Raw genomic sequence first — 11,447 nt, 5'->3', positions numbered from 1 at the left:
AGTATGACTTTGTAATTGATTGGACAGCAGTCCGGGGTTTATTCCGCTCTAATGAGCTAAGCCAGTTGGGATAGGTTCCAGCTCCTGCTGAGAACCTGTAAAAAAAGATAAAGCTTATACATTTTTGTTGTTGAATTAGCACAGTGACATACCTATGAAACACTATGTGGGTCACAAAATATTACTATGAGAAAAAAATGCATAACCTATTTTACAGCAAGGAACATGATACTAGCACTAGGAATGTTGCTTGCATGTCTTGATTTTAAATATATATATATATATATATATATATATATACATACATACATTTTACATCGAAAAATAGCCCTAATAAATTTTTGTCTGCACAAATCGAAGTAAATAAACAAAAATGTCATGTTTTTTTTTTTTACATTTTTTAATTTTGATATGCATTTTTATGCATAAAACAATGCAAACTCCAAAAACAAATACCTTAGGACAGGGGTGTCCAAACTTTTCCCACAGAGGGCCGCTTTAATATTCTGTAAACACATATAGGTGGGCTAAGAAGTTACGTATAGTCAATAAAATGCATCTCATCTTTGTGTGACAAAGGTGAAAAAGCTCTTTGCCCCTCCTTCCAAATATTTCAACTCAGCTTAATTTTCTTCTCATACTAGTGTAAAATTACTGCAGATTTATACATTTTTGCTGATTTTTCTTATTAAAATATAACTTTCAGAATGTGCCCGGTGTAAACACCCCTGCCTTAAGGGTCTCTGCAATTATATCTGGCACTGGTGTGTTAAGTAAGGACCAGTTTTGCTGATGAACAAAGCACAACAAAAACCTTGTGTGGTATAGATACTGCGTACAGATACAGCCGATAACGCAGTACTGCAGAAGGAAACGTTTAAATCCGTAACAAATGTAGACTTGACATACAATTCAAAGTGTGTTTATCCACCTGATAAAGAGTTTACCTGAGCCATGCCGGAGGTCGCGATGCAGCCTCTGAGCAGTAAAGGCAGGCTGAAGCAAAAAAAAAAAAAAAAAAAAAAAGTGTAGAAAATACCGTTTGACCTCAAGTCAGCATAGCAGCACCAACTGGCAGCACAAAGACTGCAAGGGAAATTAACAGACAACTCGTTAGAAGAAGAGCGCCTTATGAATCTTGCAGATGAACAATATAAGAAATAACAGTGCATGTGCCTTTTGGCCGCTGTGTGTCTTCGGTTACTAGTCTCAATGTAGTTCTTGATCCCCATTTTTGTAAAACACATAACACGTCTAAAAGGGGACTGGACTAAGAAAAAAAAAAAAAAAAAGATTTAACAAGAGCCTGAGTGCGGTCTTTGGTAGGCCATTGAAAAGTCTTCATTTACCAAGTTCACCATGTCTCAGTATGTTCCTTATGAGAGGAACTCTCCGTCCTCCCCCCCGCCCCCTTGACGCAGACATTCATGGTCTGGGGTTCTTAAGACACAGAACACAAAATGCTTCACGAAGGCACCAAAAAGAAGTTCCCGTCTGAATGAGTCGTCTTGTAAATAGAAGAAACATTTCTTTCGATCATTTCAAGTCAGGGAATGGCCATCAAGAAGTTCCAAGGGCTTTCAAGAACGATGTGGGTACGATTCCTCCAGCCAAAAGGCATGAATGATAGAAAGTGGCACAGTGGTTCTCCACGGATTGAAATCATTTTGTGAAATGTTATTTTTTCCGGAATGAAAAAGCCGCAGCACTTAAGGTGTTATATTTAATATATCCGTGTGTATGCAGGAGTTGGACTGCTGGGTTTGAGTGGCGTGTTCTGATTGGTGGTGATTGTTGTTGGTTTCCTTTAGTAGCTTAGCAGGGCACACCAGGCTGCCATGTTCCTCTGTGATAAAGCAAAGCGTCGGAAGCTCTGCGTGAGCAAGCGAGGAGTTGGGTGAATGAGGAGCAGCGGCACCAAGACCCTGGCAGGAAGTCCGAGAACTAGGACAGGTTTCCAGACGGTCGTACTCCACCTCGGGTAAGGGGCCAACGGTGGCGAAGCGGGTGTGGTGGTCGCCTCCACCGGGACCGTGGTTACATAATGTTTTCATGGTGTCCAGATCAGAGCAGCTGAACTCAGAGAAGTGGCTGGAGTGAGAGTCGGAAACGGAGGGCAGACTGCTGCTCAGAGAAGGAGAGTCAAACTCTAAAGAGTTGGTGCTACGTTGCTCCAAAAGGTGAGTGTCCATGTCCTCTCTCGTCTCGTTGATCTTCGTGCCGCCGCCCGTCTTGCGCAGTTTGCCTTTGCATTTTTTGCCTCCTAAGCTGGAAGACAAGGGGCAACATGCTTCTTTGACCCAATTGGTAGATGTTCCTCGGCCCTCTGAGAACGTGCGGTCATTAGAGGGGCTGGTCCAGCCACAGCGGCCAACCTGGGCGCCATCTTCTACGCTGCTGCTGCTACTGTGGTTCCGTAATTTGGCGGGTTTGGATTCAATGTCAACCTGGACTTCCATACTGTTCCCATCTCTTGGAGAGAACACAGGAGGACGATGATTTAGATGACAATCGCAAAAACACCAGCGTTACCATGCCATTAGATTGTAGTATATACTGTATATTGTCACATATTTCTTAATTTGTATTTTTTTTCAGATTTACCAGTTAACACTAGAGAAATACTCAACAGAAGTGTAGTTTTTGCCCATTTTTTATCAGCTAAACTCAATTATGTAAAACCTAAAAGGCCATAATAATCACATTATTCCAATTCAATAACAATAAGTTAATATCTTGTTGATTTTATTTATTTATAGTAACCCCCTGCGGCTGAATACTTGGTATTATCCAACCCGCTTTCGCTACTTCCTGTTTACTATTTGCTGTGTTTGGCATAGATGGAGACAGCACAACCGTGGAAACATAAAAAGAGCACTAAAAGGCGGACAGACAACAATTTTTCATTGCTGGTGGACACAAAAACCCTAAGAAAATAATCCTGACCAAAAAGGGGTAAATACCCGTATTGTTAGGTGATGATTTGTAACTATTTGTGACTCCACGTGCAATATTAAGGCTCTAAGTCAGGGGTGGGCAAACTTTTTGCTCTTGATATGACAAAATTTACGGGGGGGGGGGGGGGGGGGGGGGGGCAGACTATATATTTTACACGTAACAGTTGGTATTATTGTATCTGTAAAATTGTCATGCAATCTGCTATTATTATTTATTATTTTATATTTATATTTAAATATTTTGAAAATAATAAAATATAATAATTACAATAAAATTAAAATATAATTATATTATTATTATGTAAAATATGCAAATATAACAATAATATTACATATAATTAATATAATAATTAGCATTAATACAATAATTATAATAATCTAAGAATCTAATAATAATAATAATTATTATTATTATTATTAGGTGCTTGTGTCCCTTTTTTCAGGGACACTTTGTAAACAACAGACCATGTCAAAAAACAAAATTGATAAAACCATCAAAAGGTTGGCTCAGGCCATGATGCCAGGTTGTATGTTGAGTTTAAATGAAATACTTTGGAAAGATTGGGCGGGCCGTATTCAAACACTTGGCGGGCCGGATGTGGCCCCTGGGCTGTACTTTGCCCACCCCTGCTCTAAGTGCAATATATTAAGTTCTAAGTGAAGTATTTCTATAATGCCTCATATTAACTCACTAGCAAGATCTCATAGTGTATAGACTGGTCATATATTTCATCTCATTTCATATTATCTGCAAACTGTATTTGTATATAACTCTGGGTAAAATTGTTGATTTGTTAATTATTTTGGTAATTTGTTCATTTTTTTATATTGTGTATTTTGTACTGCTTAACTTAATTCAGCTCATGAAAAAATGGGAGCAAAAGTGTTGCATTTGTTTGCTGAGTGTTTACACAAAGAACAACAGTTTCATGCTGCTTACCTCTGCTCAAATAAAGACGACCTACCTGTCAAAGGGAATGTGGGTATTAAGAATGGATCCAGCCAACGCTTTAGTACTTGCACTGTCGCTGAATTTTCCCAAGCTGACGGAACCCGACTCACTCAGGCTGTAATGGTCCTTCTGCACATCAGCCTGCACCTCCAACCTGCCATCATATTAGAAAGTAGATTTTACACCCTTGGTAGGGTCTTCCAATCCAACATGACAGGGTAGTTCAGATGCCCACTTGTGGGCAAAAACATTGAAAGATGCTAAACGGGACAACCCAGAACCTGGAAAAGTGGGAAAAATAACTAAAAAAAAAATGAATGGACTATGTGCTGTACCTGCTAAGGTAGTGGACCATGGCACTGCTGGAGAGGCTTCCTGTGATGCTGGCTTCTGCAAAGGCCATTGTGGATGCCGTCTCGCTTAGATTGTCCCTGATGGCCCCAAGTCGGTCCATTTGGCTGCCACTGGCACTTAAACTGCTTGTAAGACCCCCAACACTACCTTCACATATACTGGGGTTGTTCCTGGTGTCCGTCGCTAATGTTGAATCTACAAAAAAAGATGACCACAACATGGTTATGAAAACTTAAACAATTATGTCTGAGGATGGAGCGCAAATGGTGTGCGACCAAACTTGAGATCCGCCCGGCATGTTCGTATAGCCTGACGAAATACAACCAAACGATCTTCTGTCATCTATGGATCGTGACACCTCCTCAATATTATTATTAATAGAGCTCAGTGCTGCCTTCCATACCGTCAATCACACTATATAACCGGAACTATTGGTGCTACCGCTCAGGTACTTTCTTGGCTACGATCTTATCTCCTGGATCAGACCTCTGAGTACAGTGGTGTCACTTGTGGAGTTCCACGAGGATAAGTGGTTGGCCAGCAAAAGGTATTTTTTTGGTTTGCAGCAACAAGGGTGTGATATGAACAGTGTAGTGGTGTGCAGGGTCCTGGCCTTACCAGTGGCCGCAGTCCCAGTGGCAACATTCATGTCATTCTCATCAGCAAATTCTATGCGAACACCTTTTCCATTTCCTGCGGAGACACCGCAGCCCCCACTACGGCACAGCGAGATGGGCACCACACCGTATACATATGCCAGCATGATGGGAACACCAATGCCTGAAGCAGACAACAACATATGAAAAACAGTTAGACTATGAACAAAAAAAGAGGCCCCAATTTTCATATCCTTTCATTTATGTTCAAACCTAGGACTTTCGTAAAGTAAGATTTCAAAGCACTTTAACATATATCTCCTCAATCAACTTTAATATTAAGCAAGTAGAATTCTAGCACAGTCAAAGATTTGGCAATAAAGAGCTATGAGTTTGTCACAGGATGGAAAAATGTGCAAGAAATGAAGAGTAAACTGACCGACAGTGACTGCTGCAACCACTGGTGCCACAATGACAGACAGTGTAACACCACCTGCTATCACCAGGTTCCTCTTGTGTTTGCAGATATCTTTACCTTCGTAGCGATTGTAAATCTAGGATAGAAAAGGGGGGGTAAATTAAAAGTCACCTCATCAATTTCTCATTACGTATAAAATGTTTTGTCATATTAGTAAATGGCCCAATAGTGAAATATATAGGCGTATTATATTCTAATAAAACTTTTAAGGTACATTGTCATGGGGAAAAACTGCAGTGAATGTCAACAGTAAGGCATAGTGAGAGCAGCTCTTGATTAAATGTTATGTCAATAGGTTTATCTCAAACTTTTGAGGCAAATTACACACCAAATGAGGGAAACTTCAATGCTGTATTACAAACTAATCTGAATATTTGAGGTCTCACCTTTCTTCCAACATATACAGGGATGCCAATAACCATGGCGGGGATAGCAATGCCAGCGATCAGTGCAATGCCGACAGGGGCACCAACAAGTGTTCCCAGTTGCCAAAGAATCTTCTTCTTCCTGCTCCATGGCTTCTTACCCCAAAAGGTACACCCTGACGGACTGAGAAAGAGATACATGAAATTCACGTTGCAAAATTACAAATTACTATGGCACGCTTCAGTCAAAATACCTTAAGGATCAAGAATTACAGCACATTTAAAACTCTTTCTAAAGAGCCCCGTTCAGAGCAGTTGGTTTTGGAGGGTTATCCTGTTTTATGCAAATGAGCCATAGCTCACATTGCACTCCTCTGTCAAATGATGTGGCCTAAATTGCCATTTCCAAGCATACAAATGGTTAAATGAATAAAAATACAACTAAGGCATTCAGAAAACATGATATGTGGTGCAATATCTGTGACTTGTTGTGTGTGCCTTTAAGGAGCAGGGCCTTGGAAGAGATGTCAGCTAGCTAGATTGACTGTGTTTAGCTGAATGCTAGCAGTGTAAAGAGCAGCGTCTTTGGTAAAGAGTGTGAGTGACTGGTCCTTAACCACAAACAATGGCATTAGAGTAGTATTTTATACTGGTCAGTATGTGTCAGACATTTATATTACTGATGCACTGCATGAAGACGCGGTCATTGCAATGTGATTTATGCCTTACTTTTTGTTACTATGTCTGTCTACTATACAATATTGGGTAATACAGTGTAAAAGTCACTATAGGGTGTTATTTTATTTATTTGCTCCAATAATGTTAAAAAAAATGAATTTACAAAGTCGTAAACACGTGTTCTATGCTCTAACTATAAAAATATACTATTTATAAATAAGGAATCCTACTTTGCGAATCCTACTTCATCCTTTGTATGCACATACTAACCTCAAGTAATGCAAGTCTGAGATCTCCTTCATACAAAGCCAGCAGAACTCACAGCCGCAGACTGCACAAGTCATGTGGTTACAACTGCCATCGTTCATTTTGATGATGTAAGCAGCACAGCGTGGGCATGGCTTGATGTCATCAGCTGAGGACAGGATGACAAAATAAAACAAAAAGAAAAAGAACAAGTCAATATTGTCTTGCAACAGAATATAATAGCAATCACCAACCAGAAAGATTTGTTTAAGGGTAAATCATTTGGTAAATTACAGGCGACCGCCAACGTCTGGATACCCCTCAATGTGGTATCTGAAAACCAACCAACACCGTAAAAATATGTCCTAAAAGTACAGTAATGGTACTGGTTTGTCTGCTCTGATTAGCACATTTTTGCTTAAAGGGGAACTTTGCCCATCATTCACAATCCTTAATGAATTGTTGCTTGTCGCTAGCTGGCTCACATCGATACAACTTCACTGCAATGTACAGCATTTCATAAATGAGCAAGGCCAAATAAACCATATCAAGCTGAAATGATGCTTGATAAGGTTTATACATTTGTTGATTAAGTTTGTGGTATTCTTATTTATATTATACGTGCATATTTGATACATTCTGTTTTTATAAATGTTATAGTGCTCCTTGTCAGCTGTTATTTATTAGAGTTGTTTTGCAATAAATGTTACAAGGGTGAAGGGTGATGATGTAATGATAATCAAGTGGCTTCTTTGCCTTGGCTCTAGGTTTTAAGGGGTAGGGGAAGGGGTTAATTTAATACATGACAGATTGTATAATCGAGTTATTACACTATTGTCACATGGATCATAACGACTCAAGGCAAACTCGGCCATTAATTCAATCTTCATTTTCATGTTAAATGATTTAAAAACTGCAGTGTGGACTAGCAAGCTAATGTGGGGAAAGGGTGAAGAGTCCACATTTGCCATGATGACATAGCAGATAGTAATATAGCCTATGTGTGCTTCGATTGCCAACCTGCAGCTCCACTTTCTTGGCTATAGCTGAGAGACGACGTACGAATTGTCCTCAGGCGAAGGCTTTGGGCTCTCTGTTGTCGTGCAGCATCGCAAGTCTGGTTGGGGTGCCATATCTGCTTACAGTGATAACAGAACTCGGTACCACAACCGTCCCTCCCGCATGTGATCTTGGGGCAGCTGGCACAACCAAAGGCAATAACTGCATACCTAGCAGAAAACAAACAAAACATATCATGACATTTATTTACTGTATATAGATAATGGTTATATAACAATATGGCGACAATCCATGCATCAAACTGAATGCAGAAATAAACACATTTCTTACCCGCAATCAGGTGCAGGACACCAACGGCAGTCAGGGTCAGCCACCAACCACCTTCTGAGGATGAACTCCTCGTATTTCTCCATCAGGCCACGGTCATTAAGAATCATACTGATATCATGTGGGTTGAAACGCTCCGAGCACTCAGGGCAACTAATGTTGACACGTGATTCTGAAATTTCAATGCGCAGGTACTGCCGTAGACAGTCAATGCAGGAGCGGTGGTGACAGGTCATAATCTCTGGGAAACTCTCCTTAGTGTGGTGCAGAAGGCACAGGGGACACTCTAAAAGCTCTTTTCCTACCCCACCCCCTTGCTTGGAGAAAGATGATGTGCAGGCCAAGAAAGAAGTTCCAGAGGCAGATGAGCTGGCGGCAGCTGCAGCTGAGGCATCTTCAGCCCCGACCACAGTGAAGAGGGTAGATGTCTTATCGTAACACATCTCGGAATGGATGCTCTCGATGTTAGCAATACCATCCACCCCTGTTAGTCCTCCTGAACCAGGGTTATGCAGCTCTCGAGACTTCCGCCGTATGGATTTGGCCTCCCGTCCCCGCCATCTAAAAAGGGAAGCCAGGGATAGGCGTCTTTTCTTGGGAGCCTTCTTCACAGACGACAGGGAAATGGTGGAGGTTGTGGATTGGAGATCCCGGTCAGAGCCCATTACCCCACCACTACCAAACTGATGGTGCTTATGCAGGCTCATTTCTCCTGGAGTAGGGGAGGGATCGGCCACTGAGGAGGCAGGGCAGGGTAACCTGTCCCTCACATGTGCAGGGAGATCTGGGAGTTGAATGGAGCTGAGAGAAGGACTAAGGTGATGGATGGGTGAGGGGGAAGGTGGTCCAGGGTGGGGAGGGGGTAGGGCTCCAGAAGGCCCCTCTGTGCTTAAGACATGGTGGCTTCTCCTGATCAACCTCGTGGTCACATCTAACAGCCGAATGTTTGCGGAAAATTAGTCACTGGGGGAGAAACAGCTGCAACAAAACCTAGCAAAAGACACAATATGCAAAACAATGTCACTATACTATTGAGGTGTAAGTGCTCCTGAGACATTTTTCATTTCAACAGTTAAATATTTAAAACTGTTACCTAAAGCAATTGATTAACAGTGCATTACACTTTCATTGGATTATATATAAATGGTTCACATAAGAACACAGTGTCACATTTTCCTGTCTTCAAATCAGCACATACAAAATTAAGTATAGTGTATAACGCATAGCAATTTAGCAGTTGTGAGGCCGTATTTGTAACCTTTATTTAATGTTTTTTTATCTTGTGTAGTTAGGCAGATAGTATGCCTGGCTGCTAGGGCTGGGCTATATAAACCTTAGCATGTACCATGATATTTTTGGAGCAGCAGCACGACATAGCGGCAGCCAGTCCAATGCCACCACATCTTCAGAAAATCGTAGGGGAACCCTCAGGTGGCACCACTGGCAACGGTGACTGATTAATTAAAGTGTATACGAGTACATGCAAGAGGAATCTGGTATGTCCAATCTAGTATTTTAGATGTGTTAATCCAACTTTAAAGATGAGTAAAACACAATGTTTCCGTGCACTTTAATTGAATTGGTTTCTACTGATTTGATGCCGTTTTTTTTACTGCATGTACCGCACTGACGATGTATTTCCCTTTGGGTTTACCAGACCAACACCTGCAACATGCAGCTGTGTTTACAATAAGGCAGGTCAGTCACAGGTCGTGACAAACACAAAAACACACACAGATCATGTTGTACTGATGACCTCTTTGGGAAAACACCGGTCTGGATAGCATCCAGCGAAATTCATTCATTAATTAATTTCTGAGTAGGCACAATAAAGATATCCTTAACACAAAACAGGTGAATTCAAAGTTCAAAGTAAATACAATATTTCTGACAACAAAATACTGTGAGTAGGACACAAAATGCATAGAGTACTTTTTCAATCTTCATCACTCTGTTGGTGTTTTACAGCTATCTATTACTAATGTGATGTTTCCCATACCATTGTATTAGGAGGGCACACGATACCTTATACTATTTTATCTGGCATGTCATTTCTATTTGACGTCTTGAGATTATTATTACCAACAACATTGGAAATATTCTAATTGACATGTAAACATAAATATATACCTATTGCTTGAAAAAGTAAGATTTAATTTTGCTGTATTTATAAAATTCCAGTTTATACAGAAAAATGTGTTCATGTAAACATAGTCAATGTTTCCTGACACACACACACACAGATATTTCAAAATAATTTCTATATGACCAATAGATTCTGTAGTGTTCAAAAAATACTTTTTACAGACGGGCAGCAGTGACAGTGGCGGTTCAGATTAAACACAGTTTTATAGAATGTTACATTGGTAATTAATTCAAATAAACAATTAGTAATGAGTTGCTGTTATGATTGATGATGCAATAGGAAGACAGAAACAATGTTGACGGGCTTTGGTTTCTCCAGAATGATGTGGAACAGTTTACCATGTTCATGCCAATTCAAATTAATAACAAAAGTCGGCTCTGCGAGAAATAAAGATCACATGACACGACTGGAGCTATATTTACATACATTGTAATTTTGTCTGCGCTGTCCTTGAGCGATATAAGGTTTCCAAACACGGCTTAGCGTTAGCATCAGGCTAACAAGGTTAGCAAGAAACGATGAGAACATACCGTCTGTTGCACGTTGCTCTTCTTCCAGACACAGTGACAGTGAAGAAAAACAAAATGTTGTATAAGAGAAAAACAATGAGTGATAAAGTACTCCCCGCTACTGCTAGTACTGCTTTTTAGTCTGGACTCACGTCTGTGTTCCGCTAGCACCCAGTGCGCGAACAAGACATACCAGGCTCAGTTCAAGCTGTTGTCCCCCCAGCTCACAAATTCAAATCATATCGCGAGAGTTGGATCGGGTTTTTGTTGCATGCGCTCATATCAGGGCCCATTTACCAATCAAATTTATTTTAACGTAAATCCAAATCCATACTTGAGCAAAAAAAATAATACTGCGTTCTTTTTCACATAAGGACAAAAAGGAGGTGGGAAAACTATATCTCACTTCACACTTTAATGTGACTGAAGAATGTAATGAACTAAAAACAATAACATACATGCTAAAATATGCTAAAAAATTATTTTGAAGGCAAAGTATCCAGCATCTGATTAGACTTGGAAATTACTGGTGCAGTAAATCATTACAATATTTTTACAGCCATTATTGTGTGTGCTGTTCAAGCCATCTAAGGCTACAGTATTTGTTCAACAAAGTCACAATCAAGGACGCTGAATGAATAGAACTGTCGACTCCTCTCTTTCTGTCTCTCTATTCCTGTTAATCATGCATTTAGCTACATAAATTATTATTCATTTGACCCATTTTCTCCAACAGTCCTTTCCCTCCTATACTCCACCCCCATGTACAGTAAGTATAATAGCCCAAAATAACTAAATCCTGAGTATATGCCAATAACT

At 40.3% G+C, this 11,447-nt stretch overlaps 1 protein-coding gene across 1 annotated transcript; it reads right to left on the bottom strand.

The window, feature by feature from the left end:
* Window positions 1-334: 334 nt before the first annotated feature.
* On the bottom strand, window positions 335-10,873 carry LOC131105240 (E3 ubiquitin-protein ligase RNF19A-like). Its single transcript, XM_058053147.2, has 10 exons — window positions 10,650-10,873; window positions 7,977-8,963; window positions 7,647-7,855; window positions 6,651-6,795; window positions 5,724-5,886; window positions 5,299-5,413; window positions 4,882-5,043; window positions 4,245-4,458; window positions 3,923-4,063; window positions 335-2,472 (listed from the first exon to the last, which is right to left on the bottom strand). The coding sequence occupies exons 2-10, from the start codon at window positions 8,678-8,680 to the stop codon at window positions 1,710-1,712; spliced, it is 2,616 nt and encodes an 871-aa protein (XP_057909130.2). The 5' UTR covers window positions 8,681-8,963; window positions 10,650-10,873; the 3' UTR covers window positions 335-1,709.
* Between the last annotated feature and the right edge of the window lie 574 nt (window positions 10,874-11,447).

The sequence above is a fragment of the Doryrhamphus excisus genome, linkage group LG5 (assembly GCF_037039965.1).
Source record: "Doryrhamphus excisus strain RoL-2023G ecotype Guam linkage group LG5, RoL_Dexc_Guam_v1.1, whole genome shotgun sequence".
NCBI lineage: Eukaryota > Metazoa > Chordata > Actinopteri > Syngnathiformes > Syngnathidae > Doryrhamphus > Doryrhamphus excisus.
This window is presented reverse-complemented; position numbering and strand designations above follow the sequence as displayed.